The sequence below is a fragment of the Microcebus murinus genome, chromosome 2 (assembly GCF_040939455.1).
Source record: "Microcebus murinus isolate Inina chromosome 2, M.murinus_Inina_mat1.0, whole genome shotgun sequence".
In the NCBI taxonomy this organism is placed as follows: Eukaryota; Metazoa; Chordata; class Mammalia; order Primates; family Cheirogaleidae; genus Microcebus; species Microcebus murinus.
The window spans coordinates 3548206-3568201 of record NC_134105.1 but is presented as its reverse complement, the minus strand read 5'-3'; the positions used below and the strand labels follow the sequence as shown (position 1 = coordinate 3568201).

Below are 19996 nucleotides of genomic sequence, written 5' to 3'. Positions count from 1 at the left end.
AGCTAGAGACACTGAGACCTACCATCCTTTTCCTCCCACCTTCAAAACTGAAATTGTTTTAAAAAATACAGATGCCAAAACCCATAGGCTGAGCACACTGGTGGCATTTGGAATGCAAAAAAGAATCCTCTCACATAGCAGTAACTTTTCTGTCCTAGTGCTTACTGTGACTCAGTTTGCTGTCTTAAAATGAGTTCTTACAAAAATGTTCTGAGTATTTAACACAGCATAATGAACAAAATATTAATAAAACTTTATTTAAAAACAAAAAGAGCAAGACAAAAATTTCAGGAATGTAGATGGTAAAGATTTCTGTCTCCTTACAGTTTATTTTAATGAGGTGACTTTACTAAGACTAAAGGTTAAAACACGGTTATGGGAATTTTGTATTTGCTTTTTTAAAATCTCACTTTACCTGCAACAGAAGTTTGTGAATTTGTTGCTGTAATTCTGTTATGTTTTTGTCATTACTGTTCATCTTTTTTATTCTGGTAGCAAAAACATCCTCATTTAGTGGACTCCTACAAAATGCCAAGTGAAAGACTGAGTCAAATAACTTAAAATTATTTTATAATGAAGTCTTAAGTAATTTTTAATATTCAAAGAATAAATCTATGCTTTTACAAAGCAACTGTGACTATAAATATGGAAACTATTAAGTTAAAATTCTATTCATAGAAGTATAGAAAATGCTAAGAAACAAATGAGATATTAACAGGCTTCTTAAGTTTCTCTATAACACTGATCTTCCTGCAATTATTTCAGTAATACATATATATCAATCTAAAATTAGTGACAAGTAACCTACCTAGCTACTAAAATATCTATGACAATGACTGGCTTCAAAATTTGACATAAACTGAGTAACCTACTGTGAGAATTTTAAGACCCTAAATTTGCTAAACAACATTTAATGCTTAGTGCATCTGGTCACTTAAGCTATCTAATAAAGATGATTCTGTGACCCACCCTAGTGGTGAAACCGTGGCTCTTACAAGACCTTTAATCTTATTTATACTCAAATTCTAGAGCACTTTGAATCTATTCCCTGAAGACAGTAAATGACAGATACAAAGAGGATCACAGAGAAGGAGCAACGTTTATTTAGGACCTTCTATGTGACAGGACCGGTACTAATTTTCACAATATACAATGAGAAAAACTAACATTTTCAAAGCGCTTTCAATTCCAAGTGCTTTACAAGTATTATCTCCCTTATCGATTAAAATCCTTGCCCCAGTCACCCAGCTGGGAAAGGGTAAGCAGTGTTCACGGAGGGACCAGATCTAGGCTCCAGAGCAGGGGTCCTCAAACTTTTTAAACAGGGGCCAGAGCTCATTGTCCCTCAGACCGTTGGAGGGCCGTTGGAGAGTGTGGTGCACATTCCACACATGTGCACTGTGGGTCCGGGACGAGTGGGCTGCTAAGCAGGACAGGCAGCAGTGGCAAAACCACCCGGCGGGGCCTGATAAATGTACTGTGTGGGCTGTAGTTTGAGGATGCCTGCTCCAGAACCTACGCTTGTCATGACCACGCTGTACTGCCTGTTGGTCCCTTGGAAAAGCAAGCACTAGCAATGAGGTACACTGAGTCAAATGCATTGTTTCACCCTCGTGAGTACGAATTAGCCCTGACACCTAAAGTGAGAGGATTAGAGTCTAAGGAACTTGCCCAAGTTCACATAAACAAGAAGTAGCACAGCCAGGATTTGAATCCACATGTCTGACAGCAAAGCCGTGCTTTCCTTTTTCCATTACGCTGGCCTGTAGACTCTCACAATTTGTCATGCAACTCAGTTACCTAAAAACTGAAACATTTTTCCAAAGGCAGAAATTATAGATAAAAAAAAAAATCATAGGATGTTGGTAGTGCCATATAAGTATTCAAGAATAAGTCCACGTGGAGACTACCCACTCACCATGCACGTCCCCCATCATGGCGGAACAGCTGTCCCGTTCACCCTTATCTTATGGCAGGGGCCAGCGTCAGTGGCAAACTACCCGAATACACTGCCTTATTCCACAACCTGACCCGCTCACCTTGTACGGAATTGTTTTGTAGGCTGTCTGTCCCTCCCTGTTTCCCACCACTGCGTAAGCTCCACGGGTCAGCTTTTTTGTCTGTTTTGTTCACTCCTGTATCTCTAGTACCTAGAACAGTGTCTGTCTGGTCCATAGCAAGCACCCGCTAAATATTTGTTAAAAGAATGAATAATACATAAATGAATAGTCAATATGGGACTAAAAGTACATCTGATTCCTAATACAAATATATCCTGTACATTACGAGCTTGAAAATCTTTCAGAGATATTTGGATTTTGTGTTTTGAGTGAAATTCTGAAATGGAAATAGAATAGATTGCTTTATACTGTGATACTTAGACATACCTAGTTGTGAAAATTTTTACAAAACTAAATTCTACATTTAAATCATTAATTATATAACTTGGCCGGGCACGGTGGCTCACACCTGTAATCCTAGCACTCTGGGAGGCCTGAGTGGGTGGATCACTTGAGGTCAGAAGTTTAAAACCAGCCTGAGCAAGAGCGAGACCCCGTCTCTACTAAAAATAGAAAGAAATTAATTGGCCAACTAAAAACATATATAGAAAAAATTAGCTGGGCATGGTGGTGCAGGCCTGTATTTCCAGCTACTCGGGAGGCTGAGGCAGAAGGATCGCTTGAGCCCAGGAGTTTGAGGTTGCTGTGAGCTAGGCTGACGCCACAGCACTCTAGCCCAGGCAACAGAGTGAGACTCTGTCTCATACACAAAAAAACAAGATTAATTATATAACTCAAAACTGATTAATCTGCAGGTGACAGACTGCCTTCATCAAACAAGTATAAAAAGCTCTGACGTACTATGCTGCTTCCTACTTGAGAGAAGTTGGAGTAAGAAAGAAAACCTGGCTTCAGTCTTCACTTTAAACTTCTCCCCAAGTGATCCCTGGGAAAGTGACTCTACTTCACCGGGTATGGATTTCCCCTGTAAAATGGGAGGTGACATTACCTACGGGTCCTCACCTGTCTGCCCACAGTCCTGTGGGAAGAACCCAAAGAGACATGGTGAGGGTTCCCTGCTAGACGCTCTCCCAGCCCCCTTCACGTTTCCACCGTCCCCAAGCTCTTGGTGTGTATCACAGCACTGGTTTTACTGTCTCTCCCGTTACAATGTGGGTTCCACAATGGTAAAAAGGATGTGCGTTTACTACCTCATTCTAAGGGTCTCGCACAAAGCTCTACACAGAGTAGGCAACTTATAAACACTTACTGAGGGCATAAATGCATTAAAACTAACTTCATAAATATAATGGGTAATTATTGTTTTATGATAGTAATACCTACTGAACCTTAAGTTCTTCCCCTCAATTAATCTTTGTTCTTGAGATGTAAATAGTTATAATTTTTTAAAATACTGAAAACATCTATTTTTTTTTGGAGACAGAGTCTCACTCTACCTCAGCCTCCCGAGTAGCTGGGACTACAGGCATGCACCACCATGCCCAGTTAATTTTTTCTACATATTTTTAGTTGGCCAATTAATTTCTTTCTATTTTTAGTAGAGATGGGGTCTTGCTCTTGTTCAGGCTGGTTTCAAACTCCTGAACTTGAACAATCTGCCCGCCTTGGCCTCCCAGAGTGCTAGGATTACAGGCGCCAGGCCTTTCATATCTATTTAATTAGGGAACTGCAAAGACGACCTGGGAAACCTCGGAGGCATCTCTAGCATGGACGGGGGTGGGGAGAGCAGACTAGTCAATCACTCCCACATGGGTGTCTCATGAGAGGAACTTCCTTGCTCTGGGGCTTTTCACATTCATACTAAGCAACCATCTGCTTTTATTTTCACTTCTCAATAGGCTTCCCACTGGAGGAAAAAAGTCCTTTCTGATCAACACAAATAGCAATTACTTAACAGTAGTATTTCTCATTTTAATTATTAAATTAGTTTTTTAGCACAGATCGGGCTGAGTTAGGGCAGCAAGGAGGCCATTTCTTCCATTAAGGTTCCAGATGTGCTCTGTACAGAGGCCAAACCCTGGAGCACAAAAAGCTGAGAGCAACCTTGAGACTGTTTCTCACCGTGCATACATATCATCTCTACTATAATATTATTAGCAACATGTGATTAATCTTATTGGTATGATAGAGCTACTGTTCTCAGTTTTATGCTTACATATACAAAGCTGTATAAAAAATTAGTATCAGTCTCAGTCTCATGATACTAGAGTTCAGGGAAACCACATGGCCAGGTCGAAAGACCTACAGGTCAATTAAAAATGGACCCCAAAGACAATGGACTAGGAGTATTTTAGGCTACAAGCAGTAGTGGGCCAGGTTGGTTGTTCTATTTCACATGACTGTTATGTGGCAGATTAACAGCAAGCAAATGACCTGGAGTTAGGCATGCTAGAAAAGAAGGATTAAAGAATCTAATTTTTAACAATAATGATTTAATAAAATAGACACCATACATGGAATCTGAAGCAAAAGGTTTATATAAAAAGTTTTAAAGGGATCTTTAAAATAAAGAGAAAGCAAAAAAAAGAAAAAAACCCTCATCTATAGTTCCACTACACACACACAAACCCAAAATCCACATTTTATTTCCTTTCAATCTTCTCTTCCCTATTTCAGTTTGTGTTTGTGTGTTTTAAACATAATTATAATCATAGGTATAAATAATTTTATAGGCTGCTTTTTATATCTAATATGTCAAAACATTTTCCCATGTTATCTCTGCAAAAATTTTTATTGACCAAATAAGTAATACATCAAACAAATATTCCAGAGTTTACTTAATGATAGATATTTAAGTTAATTTAAGTCTGACATTATGATTTCTTTTAAGGCTGTTGGTAAATATTGCCAAACCATCTTCCATAAGCACTGAAAAAAAATATCCGTGTTTTATTTAGTTCATGTGTCAATTGATTCAAGGGGGAGTCAATGAGCTAAGGAATATTACTTGATAAAAGAGATTTTTACAAAATACGAAAACAGACTGACTTACGTTCGAACTTTATGTCGACCAATGATGAAAGAAACTTTCCGGCTCCAGGGGTTCACAAAGCTGGACCAACTGGAATCCAATATGATGTAATCTCCATTTTGAGTACAAAATCTAATGGGAGAATGTTCAAAGGGAGGATGGCCTGCATACTTCAAGACTATATAAAATAATAAGACCAAAATAGAATTTATTCAACACAGATATTGATTAGAAATGTCCTGTTTTAGTTATTTATTTGGAAATTTATGTTTAAATAGAAAACAATTGTACTAACAGTTTCAATACATGGTCTATCTGGTTAAAGGGTAGACTCTACTGAGAAATGAAAAGAAAAATTAGAACAAATCAGTGGTAAAAAAATTTCCTCCTGTAGAGAAGTAGGTCCTTACCTTTTTGGTGTATAGCAACCATCAGAGAACGATCTTCTGGGTGCAAGTATGTTAAGATGGATGTTCCGATCAGGTCCTGAGGTAGATAACCCAGCAAAGGCACCGCTCTGGGATACAGAAACACAACAAAGCATGTTACACTCATCAAGTAATTTTCATACTTTACATGCTTTTAAAAATACTTCTTTACTTAATTCTGAATATGAAAAAATTTTATGCAAAAGATGTTCATCACAGCATTTATTAATATAAATGCAACAAACAACCTAAGTGCCTATTCTATGGGGAAATGGCTACGTAACCTAACAAATGTGGTCATCTGACATATTGCATCAAAACCGTCTAGGGAGCTTGCTAAAAATCAGATTTGCAGGCTCATGGTAAGTTTACTAAAGCAGAATCTGGAAGGTAAGAGCAGGGATGTGTATTTTTAGCAAGTTCCTCAGAGGATTCTGATGCCCTCCATTATGCTGCCATTTAAAAAGTCTACAAACATCACATCATAACGCAGAAAGATGCTGATAATAATAAATGAATAAAGCAGGTTACAGATTCATACAGCATAATTAAAAGTACATAAAAACAACATCTCCTAAAAGGGAGTGACAAATAGACAACTAGTACACAGAAACATTTTCAGGATAAAAGTTCACAAGAAACTTGTAATGGTAAGACAAGGATGACTTAGAAAAAACTCACTTCATATACATTTTTTTATGTGTCAAAATCCAAAAATATTTTCTAATACAACAGATTGAAGCTATTTTCAGAATTATCTTTAGGTAAATTTTATCACTTTATACAGATTATATTATACAAAGTATCTCACCAATTACTGTTTGGTTTCAGGGTAAATATTATTAAATAAACTCACTTTCAAATGTTAAAATTTTTAAAAAATCAAAATTAATACTTATTACAACAATGTGCAAGTTTTTGATATTTTTGCTTTACACTTATGTGTTGTATGGTGCATTGATTCTGAGATTTTCAAATTTCATGAATAAGTAAAATTTTAAAATAAATTTGGGGAAAAAATTGGGGATGCAGATGTAGTGATACTAGTATTTACTTTTTCCAAATAAACATTTTAAAAATAGCAACACACAATAACTACTAACACTATCCTTTAAGTAATAACAAAGACTATTTTAACATCAAAAAAAGTAGGAAAGATAAATTCTGAATAAAGAACAATCCTTTAAATTAAAAAAATTATCTTTACACAAAAAAAAGCCTATCCACTTTTTCCCTCATTTCAGATTAACCAAAATTTCATCATAAACTGATCTGAGAAGGACTTGTCAAGTGGAAATAATAGTAGAATAAGTGCTAGAAGACCGGAGTCTTGGTCTCAGTTGGAGCACAACCTAATGTGAACATACATTCTTGGCAAATTGGGTTCATTGTCCTCCTTTGTAAAACAGAATAATTCTTTTTTTTTTTCTTTGAGACAGAGTCTCCCTCCATTGCCCAGGCTAGAGTGCTGCAGCATCAGCCTAGCTCACAGCAACCTCAAACTCCTAGGCTCAAGCGATCCTCCTGCCTAAGACTCCCAAGTATCTGGGACTACAGGCGAGTACCATCACACCTGGCTAATTTTTTCTATTTTTAGTAGTTCCCAGCTAATTTTTCCACTTTTTTAAAGTATAAATGGGGTCTTGTTCATGCTCAGGCTGGTCTCAAACTCCTGACCTCAAGCAATCCACCTGCCTCAGCCTCCCAGAGTGCTAAGAAAATGAAATAATTCTTGACCTACTTAAAGCATACTGCTGTGAAATCAAAATGTTTACTCATGATAACTTTATAACACATAAGATATTTACATTAGAAATTTACCCAACACAAATTTCAGTGTAACTAACAAAAATCAAATAGGCAAATGGGTAGATTTCAGTTACATAATATCTATGTATGCAAATATAATATAAGCTTTTTCATAGTTTATTTTAAGAAACAAATTTCCATTAGGCTTAAAGAAGTACTTACCTTTCATCTACTTCAAGAAAAACACACCCTGGGGTGTGTGTTGTGGTAAAAATTCTTTTATCCACTGGGATTCTAGGAGCTATGAAAAAAACAGATGCATCTAAAGGCAAGTACCTGATTAATCATCCACTTAACCATATAACATATTAAAAAGGGAACAAAATCTCCACATGAAAATGGCAGAAATCTCACTTAGGGTCTAGCCTTCAAGCAGCCAAATCTACAGTTAAACGGTAATAATTCTCATTACTAAGTTTTAATTAAGTCAAAATGTGATGCCTGCTAAAGTTAATTTTAAGCAGAGAAAGTCCGTACACACCGAAAAACCAGTTTTCCCATCACAAGTAATCTAATCATTAAAACTAGAGTAACTAAAAGGTTCAGTCCTATTTAGTGGTTGTATATAAATAAATGAATAAAAGGATGCAATGTTACTTAGTATTATATGGACATTCTTTGTGTAATAAAATTGGTACAAGTCAGTTTTGTTCTAACACTTGCTTTGAAAATGCAGTGACGGGTATATTAGGGAACAATTTGCACATAATGCCAATATCCATTTGCTTAGGCACCACTTCATTCGCAAGAAACCTTAAGTGAACACAGAGAACAGCATTCAGCTGAATGGAACCACTCAGGAACACAGAACAACACACCCCTTCAATATGTGCCTGTTACTCCAGTTCACCCCATGCTATGAGCTATGTTATCATTGTGTTTGTGTATTTTCAAATTATTTAACATGCAAAACTGTTGTCATTTTTGTTAGATTCCTGTCTTATTTTTAATGTGACATTAAGTTTTTTAGTATTATGCTCTTGAACCCATTTTCCCAATAAGCCCTGTGGTTTTTATTGGGTGATTTTTACATAGGACGGTTAATTTTTAGGAAACTGAACCATGTCACATCAGAACTGACTGTAGTTTCAAGCAATACATGGAAGCTGCCTGTGTATCGATATATGAGCTTAGAAATGTAGTTCTGCTCATGGAAGACATAAAATATACTTTTTACCAAGGGAATTTCAAAACACTTCAAAAACATAAATTCATTCTTGTGGTCTCTCTGTGAAACAGTTTCACTGCTCTTATTCCACACGAGACAGAAGGCCACACAGCAGGTCACCAGCAGAGAAAGGACTAGAAGACTGTGTACCTGTCACCAAGCCCTATGCTGAGAACATTAGGCCATGCCGTCCGTGAAGGAGATAATGGCACAAGAAGTCAAGGTCTGTAAACAGAGGCATCAGAAAAAAACAGCTGAAAGTGCCAAGAGTTGGGGCCAAGAGGGAGACTCAGGCAATGTTTCGTGTTCAGATGCAGGAAACAGGCTTTCCCACGCTCCCTCTGACTGCTGCCTCAGGAGGCAGACCCCCACCCCCACCCCAAATTACCTTCATAACCAGAGTGAATCTTTTCAGCCAGCGTGAGACAGCAAGGTTCCGGCTCTGGATGGGTAGGGCTATGTACGTGAATCAAGTAGGGAATAATCCGGAATGGGGAGTAGTATTTCTCTTGCTCTCTTCTGCCTTCCCCTCCACTGAAGAGATTAAAGACGATTAGTGCTGGTCCTGATGCATTCTATTAGCCCACTGCGAACAAGGCTGGGAGAAATGTTTTTTAGTAATTTCGGAGAGAAACATACTCAAATCTAAAATGTTTAAACCTGTTTGTTTTAAAAAAAGGGAAAATATTAGCTTAAATTTTCAATACCCAGGGGCAATTATATTTATTCATTATTCAACAAATAAGAGGTTTTCTAAAGAACCAGCTGAGATTCTTTGAGTATAGAAACAAATCTAGTCATTCCATGACTTCTCACCTCCATGCCCCAAACACCCAGTCTCATTTGCCACTTCTGCTGTGATGGAGATAGGCCCAACCATCCTATCTCACATGTCTACATCAAGTGCCACAAACAGAGAGCCGGATTCCCCTGAGATCACATCCCCAGAGCATGCGGTCGAGCACTCCGTCTGTGACGGCACCCGGCGGAGGAGGAAAGGAAAGGCACAGACTGGATCCAGCGCAGCAAGCCCTGGAGCCGGCTCAGGAGGCGAAAGGATCTCTAGGGAGGGATGGCTCTGACTAATAACTAAAAACGTCCACCCTATCTGTCATTTCAGCTACCCAGAAGACATTTCCACTTGGAGACACCACTATCCCTGAGAAGTTAAAATGTCCCCAGACTGAATTTATACTATCCCACTTCTACCAATCATGCCTCTACTCTCCCTGAAGCATTAAATTCATGACCACTAATGCCAAGTGGATCTTCAGTGCTGCCCAGAGATTCTCCTTCCCTCTTCCCTCTTGCGCTTCTTCTCTTGTCAAACTCCAGTATCTCCTCCTACTTTCCACCCTCAACTGCTGACTGCGCTTCCTATCTCACTGAGATGAGAGAATCATCTGGAAGTGAACCTTCTCCCAGTACTGCCTACAAGCATCCGCACTTACATCTTGCAGCTCCCTTTACTTCTATGAATGAGTTTTCCAGGCTCATCCAGTCCATGGCTTCTAAATGCCATTGATATGATGAGCAAAGTGTCCGTCTCTATCTAGCCTGGATGTCTCCCCTGAACTCCAGACTCTACACAGAGACTCAACTCAGATTTCTAATAGGTGTCTCAAAGTTAATGTGTCTCAGACTAAGCACCACATTCTTCCCCCCTCCTCTTGAGGAAGGAGCTTTTCCTATAGTTTCCTCCACCTCTCTGAACGGTAACTCCAACCAAAAGCCCTGGTGCCACTCTTGACCTCTCTTTTTATTTCACAACCTCAAACTCCTAGGCTCAAGTGATGCTCCTGCCTCAGCCTCTCGAGTAGCTAGGACTATAGGCATGTGCCACCATGCCTGGCTAATTTTTTCTATATATATTTTTAATTGTCTAGCTAATTTCTTTCTATATTTTTTTTTAGTAGAGACAGGGTCTCACTCTTGCTCAGGCTGGTCTCAAAACTCCTGAGCTCAAAGGATCCTCCTGCCTCAGCCTCCCAGACTGCTAGGATTACAGGCATGACCAACCGTGCCTGGCCTGACTCATGTATATTTGGATATTTGTTCATTACTGGTCTCCTCTAGAATTTTAAGTACATGAGACAAGAACTTTGTTTTGAATTTAGCACTTTAACAGTGCCTGCCTCAGAGAAAGCAATCAAAAACATTAACATAAAAACACACATAGCACTTACTACAGACATTGTTCTAAGATAGTCATAACTCATTTGAGAATGATCCTGTCAACACTTCCTTAGGTTACCCCTCCCCACGTATCCAGGTACTATCAGCTCAAGTCCCCCAATTCCATGGAGTATTAGAACAATCCATTACAAGGATGTTTCTCTCCTCTAAGTATCTAGAGCATTTCATAACTTCAATACTAATTGGCAATCATAATATTATTTAAAAATACATTTTTATTATGAAAGTAACATTAACATTACAATAAATTTAGAAGAGAAAAAAACATCACTCGTAAATCCTACCAGAAATCAACTACTGTTAAAATTTCGGTCTATTTTCTTCTAGTTCACAGTCTCTGGATCTTTGAAACAACTGTAATAAATAGAAATATCTTGTTTTCCTTAAAGCTATTAAAAATTTCACAAATTAATTTTAAATGTGACTGAAAAACAAAAAGAGCCCAAAACAATGGTCATTTTAAAGTATACTTCACATCTAGTGATTCTTTCATGCTATGATTAAGAATTATCTTTCTGGTCTTTTTTTCTTGTTACATTATTATTTAGTTTTCTTGTGAGTGAGTTTCTTCTCCTCGATCGAAATATAAACTCCTTGTGGCAAGAGCCAAGTCTTAGTTTCTGCACCTGCAACAGAACCTGGCTGAACACAAAAGAAAAAGCACTAAATAAAACCAGAGCCCAGTCCCCATTTCCGGCCTCCATCAGTAAGTGCGGGCGTGCTTACCGGATCCTGCAGAAGAAGGATTTCACAGGAGCATAGGTGTGCTGCGAAGCTGCTGGAAACAAAGGCAGATGTCAGTCGCTCCCGCCTTGGCGGTTCCTCAGCAAAACAGCATCATGCTATTACCGAACAACACACCATTTTTTTTTTTTTAAGAGAGATGTCCTCCTAATCAAAATAGAACTCTCTTCCCTCATTGTGAGATCCAGACACAGTCTCAAAAAATTGGGAATTTAGACTATTCTCGCCTTTTGGCTATGTAAGTTTGTTTATTTATTTATTTTTTGAGACCGAGTCTTACTCTGCTGCCTGGGCTAGAGTGCTGTGGCATCAGCCTAGCTCACAGCAACCTCAAACTCCTGGGCTCAAGCAATCCTCTTGCCTCAGCCTCCTGAGTAGCTGGGACTACAGGTGCACACCGCCACACGAGGCTAATCTTTTTTATTTTTAGTAGAGATGGGGTCTCACTCTTGCTCAGGCTGGTCTTGACCTTCTGACCTTAACCAATCCTTGTGCCTCTGCCTCCCAAAGTGCTAGGATTACAGTGTAAGCCACTGCACTTGGCTGATGTTAAGTTTAATTTTTTTCTCTTTAAATTCTTTCCTTGGATAAATTTCAAAAAGTGGGCCAAGTGTGCTGTCTCACAGCTGTAATCCTAGCAGTCTGGGAGGCCAGGAGTTTGAGACTAGACTGACTGACACAGCAAGACCATGTCTCTATAAAAAAATAAAAAATTAGCCAGGCATGGGCCTGTAGCCCCAACTACTTGGGAGGCTGAGACAGGAAGGTTGCTTGAGCCCAGGAGTTTGAGGCTCTAATGAGATATTATGATGCCACTGCACGCAAGTCTGGGCCAATAGGACAAGATCCCGTTTCAAAAAAAAAAATTCAAAAAGTTGTGCTCCTAGGTTAAATGATATCATGACTCTTATCATGTATTGGTATATTACTCTCCACAAGATTGTGTCAATTTACAGTGTCATTAATGTTTTCTCATAACACTCATGTCAATGGCTTGTATTTTATTGATTTTTGCATTATTTTTTGATTTGGGATCAATTTTATTGATTTATAAGGTGGTAATTCAGAAACATTTAAATCTGCCTATCTTAGGGGCAAATGAGGGGGCGGAACCTTCTCCAAAGTGTTTGCAGACTGCATGTTTCCTTTGCTTAGAGCTTCATGAATAGCATTTGAGCATTTGGTCATTCACTGGAATGAGAAGTCCTCAGTTATAGGAAACATGAAAAGCTGTGAGATGTTATAAAAATAATACACTGGTGGTAGCCTAACCAATGAGTCTTAAAGAACCACAATATTGAAAACGTCCAGCTCTTTGTACATCTAAGGAAAGGATTGTAGAAAAATCAAAAAACAGCATCTACTGTAAATATGCTTACACCATTTATATATCACACCAGCCACCCAAACACCAACTGCATCCACTAGAAGTCCTGTCCCAATGGAAACCAGACCATGTGATCTAAGACAGATCTAGACGTGAGCCCATGATACACTTCAATACCTAGCCTGTAAATATGTAAAGGCTTCTTGTTTCTGGAAGTGTGTTCTGAAGGTCAGATCCTTCTGACAGGTTTGTATGGCACCCATAAGTAGAGGTATGTTCTAATGCAGGACCAAAGGCTGATGACAGCTGGGTACACAGCTTCTATGTCCTCTTAATATTATATGAGCTTAAAGGAAAGGACGGAAGGAAGGAACATGGATCCAGTCTAGAAAGGGGGTGGAGCTAACTGCTCTCAATAAGTTTGAATCCTTGAGCATTTATAAAGCAAAAGTATAATATGAAGATCCAACTAGATGCATTATCATATCTTTATGGCATAAATAAATTTTGAGGTCCAAATGAACAATTTCAGGGCATATTAAATTTTACATGGAAGGGAACTGTCATAGCCATCAGCAGTCAGCAGAGATAAAAAGGCTGAAAAAACACAGGCGATGTAGAAGGAAAGAGACCTGGGAAATGTGAAAGACGTGGCGAACAGTATTATGCGTCCTGGTCACAGCTGTATCCCAGCATCTAGAGTAGTTCTTGGCTCGTGGTGATTGCTGAGTAAATGTTAATGGAACGAATAGATGAATGAAAACGAGGTAAAAAATGGACAATTAAAGGTTGAAATGTGTATTTAGGGAAGAGAAAGAGAAATGAAATATTTTTGAAAGATGGGAAAAGGAGATGAAGGAGCTAGAAGTAAGCAAGGACGACAGGCATGTTTTCTGGAACTTATGTAAAAATATTCAAAAAAGATGGAAAAAGAAGCATTCAAGACTATTCTTCATCAGCCCAAGTACTGGACTGAAAAGTCAAAAAAGGTATATATAGAGTTTCAGATATGAAGATGAAAAAGTTCTGAAGATGTTTTACAACAATATAAATATACTTCATATTACTGAAGTTATGCACTTAACAATGATTAAGATGGTAAATTTCACTCTTTATTTTGCCACAACAACAACAAAAATCATACAGAAAAGGGCTTGAAATTAAAAAGGCAGCTGATATACACAAAGCTCTTTAGGAGACACTTTACAAAGAATACGAAAAAATAAAAGGTAACTTTAAAGAGAAATAATAAATTAAGATCACATAATGGCTGGGCCCAGTGGCTCATCCCTGTAATCCTAGCACTTAGGGAGGCTGAGGTGGGAGGACTGCTTAAGCTCAGGAATTTGACACCAGCCTGAGCAAGAATGAGATCTCCCATATCTCTACTAAAAATAGTAAAAATTAGCCTGGTGTGGTGGTGCATGCCTGTAGTCCCAGCTACTAGGGAGGCTGAGGCAAGAGGATCGCTTGAGCCCAAGGGTTTAAAGCTGCAGTGAGCTGTGATGACACCACTGCATTCTACCCAAGGTGACAGAGTGAGACCCTGTCTCAAAAATAAAGAAAAAAAAATTAAGATCACACATGAATGAAAGTCATAAAGAAAACTGTGAATAGATATCCCTGGTTCAGGAAAACAAGCATTCCAGAAGAAAAACAAAGTTATGAGATTCATGAACTTTTAGGAGCAAGAAAAACTGGAAAAGGGAGCTAACCATCACAATTTTATCTCTAAGTAAAATCTATTATACAAAGGAATCATGAAGTCAACATGGGAAGGAAAACATTTAATTTTATTAACTTAAAGGAAACAGAGCCTTCATAGCAATTAAAGTACTATACAGCATTAAACTGCTAATCAAATCATTTTATGATGTATAATCTATGAAACTGACTTGACTAAATGAAAACAAATGTATTCTGACTTCTTAAAAAAAGAATGAGAAAAACTATATAGTTTGCATGGTCTAAATAATATGCTGATTTCTGTACTATCTCCAAAAGAACGAAACTGATCCTGATGAAGCAGCATAAAGATTTGAACACTGGTCCTGTTACCTCTTTGGGTCCAGTTGTTCCAGAAGGGGAGCTGAGCTCGGGCAGTGTGCGTGTAGAACACCCGCACGTCTTGAGGGGCAAGCAGGTCAACAAAGTGAGAGGACTCCAAGCAATCTTTCTTATAATTCAGGATCAAAGTAGCCTGTTCAGAAATGTGCACTAACCTTCCAGACAGAAATGAAAACACTGCCACAAAGGTATCCTATGGAAACATTTAAAATAAATGCAAACATTGAGATACTATCAATATTTCCTGAAAGGTAAATTTCTACCATGATCAACAGCTTAAAACACACATGCACATCCTACAAAGGCAATAGAATTCCTCACGTAAACTTTCTCCAACACACTTCTTAAATATTATCAAACCTGCATTTTACCTTCTGAAGGTTTGATTTCTATGTCAAAATATATACCTGCTCATTCTATGCATACAGTACATAAACTTCTGATTTCTTCTGCTTTGCAACACCTGGAGGGACTGTCATCTCTTCACCAACACAGATTCTATGCTTTTAAGACCAAGCGCAAGATTTACCCACCTCCTTTAAGAAGCTGTCCTTGACAAACCTCATTACATATGAATCACTGCTCTAATTTCTTCCATTAGACATAAATATAACTTATTTAGTATATTCAGCATTATTTGTGTTTGCCAGCAATGAATGGCATATTTTCCTCTCTAGCTTAATCTTAAAGATCTGAAAGGACAAATGTTTTCTTAAACTTAAAAAAAAAATCTCCACAGCATCTATTATAGTACTATGCACACACTAGTCTGTTAAATAAGCACTATTATAATACTAGGGATAGCTCATGTTCCAATATTATAAAATCTTTATGTTGAATTCTAAACATAAGTAACCTCCACCTTATCAACAAAACATGAAGATTAATTATTCTGTCAACAAGAAGAGATTCAAAAAAGATATACTAAAGTTCTCTTCCAAAATTTTACAAAAAATGACAGCATCTCAACTCACCTGTTCTATAAAATCCAGTTGTTACAACTTGAAGTAGTAGATATTGGAACTAAGAATGATATAAATAGAAATTAACATTTCGGAGATTAGAATAAGATGCAGGAAATTACTCTGCAGTGTTACTTTTTCTCTTAATTGCAGAGAACTCAGGAATGCTAAGGAGAGAGAAGCACCTCATGACTAAAGTGAGTGAACTGCACACACAGCACACACAATGTGCTGCCTCTGCCTTTAGGCGTTTTCTTTGGCAAGGGCAGGTGAAACTACACAGTACCTCTTTACTAAAGTTTCTAAGTTGTTTACCTCAAATTATGATTTTTGAAATTTTCAGTTATTATTTTTAAAAACCCACATCTAGAGAAGGTCCTTAGGAAAAGTCACCCAGGTTGATATGGCAAAATTCATGAACTCTTACTGTGTTTTTGGAAGTGTGTTCTGAAGCAATAGTGGCCAGCTCCTCAAGACTGTACATGGTCACATCTGCTTGAGGTGCTCCATTTTGACCGAGAAGCTGGAAAAACTCACTGTTTGCTAAGAAACACAGGGAAATAAACAGGTATTCCAGTGACAACAATATCTTTAGGAAATCATTTTATCACTCTCAAACTGGATTGATTTTTAGGAGAATACCTCAGTGTGTCTACCTCAAAACCAGATCATTTTCTGCTTTTACCGAAAATATTGATAGTTGTGCAAACTTAAGATACTGAATTGTATGAATTCTGCATGTTCTACAGCACAAGGAGCAAGATATATTTAAAGTACTAAAACAAAAAATTTTAAATACACACACACATTTTTTTTGGCAGAAGCATCACTCCAGCATTTAGGAACTCCATATCATATATGAAACACAGAAGCTTGTGCTAAAGAGGATTTGACTTTATGAAATCCTTTGAGAAAAAAAGTCAAAGAGAAAAAGCGTTCAAAACTTTTCATTTTTAATTTGATAAATTCCTGATATATGACAGGCAAAGGTAATTGTATTGTGTCAAATGTATTTAAATTTTTCCCTTAACATCCACAGAAGACAATGTTCCTTTAAAAAGTTAGCCTTCAAAACGTGCTTATGCCAAATTCTATTCTCTTGCAGCAAATCAGCAAAATATTGCATAGTTATTAAACTATTACACAAATAAGGTTTTCTTGGTCTTTCAAATGTGAAAAATTAAGACGCTAATGGAATCAGCATAGATCTGCTCATCTTACATAAAGCACCATAAAAAGCTCAAAGTATTTCTGTGACTAAAACCCTGCTGACCACTCCTCTGTCGCATGTGACTACTAGTGCACTTGTAGGATCGGATTTTTCTCCAGCTCATTTACCTTGCACACTGTGTACACAGCGAAGGGCGTAGTTGAGGGCATCTAGAGTGCTTGGCTTACTGTGTCTCTCTGATGGGAAATATTTCTTCATTTCTTGGACAACCATTATAAGTTCTTCAGAAACTCTGTTTCGATCTTGCTGTTCACTGGAAGGTAAAAAGTTCTAAAATCACAACAGCAATGACAATTACAGCCAACATTTACGGAATGTAAACTGCACCTTCACACCAGGCAACTTTCTAAGCGCTCTGTGCATCAATTCATTTAGTTTGCAAGTTTATGATTTCTTTTCTTACAAGTAGGGAGCCCAAGGCAAAGAAATTGATACATTTCCCTCTTTCTCTTCTTCCCACTTGAACCCCAACTCGGCTAACGTTAACCACTTTTCATCTCCTTCTGGTACTCTCTGGCGATTTTCTTCAGTGTCTCAGATCATTTCATCCTAAGTTGCCTGAGTTTCCCCCTGCACTTTTTCCTGGCCTTGAAAGTAAAAGAAGGAAAAGACTCAAATCCTCCTTTTCCTGCTCCAGTGAAGGACAACAAACACCCTGGGTTGTGGAAATGAAGCCAGAGCGTCACCTGTTGCTGCTCTCCACGTATTTCCTCTGCAGCTGGAACTTGGGGCTCCACATCTCAGACTCTCCACACAGAGCCTCTTCGTGGGCCTCCAGTCGCCGGGGGTCAGGAGCCTTCCCGCCGGGCATCTCCAGATCTTCACAGGGGTCCATGTCCTGCCGGGCGGCCTCAGTCCGCGGCTGGCTTCTCTCTCACTGTGCAATCAGCGACAGACACGGATTCCTCACTTTGGTCCATACCATCCCCTTGGAGAATGAGCAGCCAGCACAAGCCAGCAATTACTGGCCTACGTTCATCCTAGCGGGGCTCTTCTCCCCGGCATTTCCGTGAAATGTTCTGCGATTTCTCCGCTCCTGGGAGTCCGGCCTGGGGAGAGGAGACAAAGGGGACAAGAGGCGAGTGAAACGGACAACTCCACGCCCGAAACCGGACTGGCTGCGGCTCCCCGGCGCGCGGGCCCTCACGCGGGACACAAGTTTGCCCCCGCCAGCTGAGGAAAGTCGGCGTGCGCCGGCAAACGGAGCCCGGGCGAGGGGGCAGCTCGGCAGCGCCACGTTCCGGGGGATTCCGAGCGGAGGGCAGGGCTCGGGGCGCCGTCCCCAGGCCTCCCGCCCACGCCCGGCACCCACCGGCCACCGCCGCTCGCGGCCCCGCGCGCAGCCGCTCGCCCCGCCGGGCCGCGCCGCGCGCAGTCCCGAGGCCAGCCGCGTGCCGGGCGGCCGCCGCCGGCGCCGCGCCCCCACGCGCCGCGTGACCCCGCCCCGCCCCGGGCCGCGCGATTGGCCGCCCGGCGGGCTCGGCGGGCCCCCATTGGCCCCAGGGCGGGGCCCGAGCTGGGGCGCCCCGGGTTACATAACCCAAGGCGACGGGGTGGGGGCGAGGACCCCGGAGCACGTTACATAACGCGCGGGTCGGGCCGAGGACAGCTCCGGGCCAATCCCGGCAGGCGGCGTGTGGGCAGGGGGCGGAGCGGCCTTGAGGAGGCGCCTGCCCAGGCCGCGCGAGTTGAGTGCCCGGTCTCGTGCGCGGCGCTTGGGGAGGGGCCGCTGGAGCCAGAGCCGCAGAGACGGGGCGCCGGAGCTGCCAGTCACGAGGGGGCGGGACCCCGGAGGCGGGGCGGGCGCGGCTCCACGTGAGAGGCAGGGGGCGGGGCGAGAGGGGCAGGGCGGGGCGAGAGGGGCCGGGGCGGGGCGAGAGGGGCCGGGGCGGGGCGAGAGGGGCCGGGGCGGGGCGAGAGGGGCCGGGGCGGGGCGAGAGGGGCCGGGGCGGGGCGAGAGGGGCCGGGGCGGGGGACGGGCGCTCCCGAGGCAGCAGGTGGCTCTGGCTGCCGGGCTGACTGGGGAAGCGCCCTGGCGGGAGCGGGCAAGCGGAAGGCGGCGCTGGACCTAGAAGTGCTCTGGGCGTGTACTTGGGTTCCTGTCGTTTTTATCTCTACTAACCTTCTTGCCCTCTGACCAAGGAGCGGGCTTGGAGGAGCCGGGCTGTATTGAATCCAACTCGACTTTCAGACACGGAATTTTGACGGCGGTATTTAAACACTTCTCTGTTCCTAAAAACTGGACGAAGACAAGTGTATGTAAAAGGTACTCCGTTTCAGAAAAGGAAAAATAACCACCAGTCTGAAAGCTCATTTGAGATCGTATCTCACCTCGTAGGAAGTGAAAGGTACAGTGCAGAGCTCTGCCTCTCTGTGCTGCCTGGTACATCAAAAATACTCAATATTTGTTGCGTAAATGAAAGGAATTGCACGTAACGGAAGAGGGGGAAAGTCAAGTGGGCGATTGTTCATGTTCTGTACTGGATAAACCAACTTATTCATAGTCCAGATTGCATCTCTTGCCTCCAAAGCTGTTCTGTCAAATTGCATTCATTCAGCAAATATTTGAGTGAGTATCTGAGCACAGATGATTGTAATACCTGGGGATAGAATGGTGGATAAAAGTCCCTGCCACTCAGGGAGTCTAAATTTTATGAAAGACATGCAAACGACCCCATAAAGTAAATTCAGAAAGTCTAATGTGCTGCGTAGAATACGAAACAAGCTAATGAGATCAAGTGTGACTGGGACAGAGATGTCTAGGGTGAAGGAGGCAAGAGTGGCATTAGCCAGGTGACCAGGGAAGGCCCTTGAGAAGGCAAAGTTAAACCTTGAGTGATGAGAGGAGCCTGCCACGAGTGGGGAAATGGGCCCAACAGAGCAGAACAGCACCTGCAGTGGCCCCGAAGAGAAGAAAGTTTGTTGCTGAGAAAAGGAAACAAACTTAGTTCTGGTCTGTTTCTCCCTCCACGCTTCCTTGCCTGTTTCATTCATACTTGAACACTGATCTTTAAGCAACATACCCTGATGTTGAAAGTCTCTGCCTGGAGACAGAGAGGGTAGGAGAGTGGG

General features: G+C 40.9%; 1 protein-coding gene across 8 annotated transcripts in view; it reads right to left on the bottom strand.

The window, feature by feature from the left end:
• Nucleotides 1-18343, bottom strand: part of PER3 (period circadian regulator 3) — a 54291-nt gene extending 35948 nt beyond the window's left edge. For 6 of the 8 annotated variants that reach the window (XR_002221875.2, XM_020281915.2, XM_075993687.1 and 3 more), the window contains exons 1-11: nucleotides 18237-18343; nucleotides 17611-17973; nucleotides 17032-17177; nucleotides 16121-16236; nucleotides 14723-14924; nucleotides 11320-11371; nucleotides 8786-8931; nucleotides 7392-7470; nucleotides 5403-5509; nucleotides 5014-5170; nucleotides 416-521 (exon numbers count right to left, since the gene is read on the bottom strand). Coding sequence is in view for 7 of the 8 variants with exons in the window: in XM_020281915.2 (XP_020137504.2) it covers nucleotides 416-521; nucleotides 5014-5170; nucleotides 5403-5509; nucleotides 7392-7470; nucleotides 8786-8931; nucleotides 11320-11371; nucleotides 14723-14924; nucleotides 16121-16236; nucleotides 17032-17177; nucleotides 17611-17759 (1260 nt within the window). In the remaining variant the exon portion in view is untranslated. Of the gene's footprint in view, nucleotides 1-415; nucleotides 522-5013; nucleotides 5171-5402; nucleotides 5510-7391; nucleotides 7471-8785; nucleotides 8932-11319; nucleotides 11372-14722; nucleotides 14925-16120; nucleotides 16237-17031; nucleotides 17178-17610; nucleotides 17974-18232 lie in introns of all 8 variants that reach the window. The other 2 variants (XM_075993682.1, XM_075993680.1) reach the window with 2 other exon arrangements.
• Between the last annotated feature and the right edge of the window lie 1653 nt (nucleotides 18344-19996).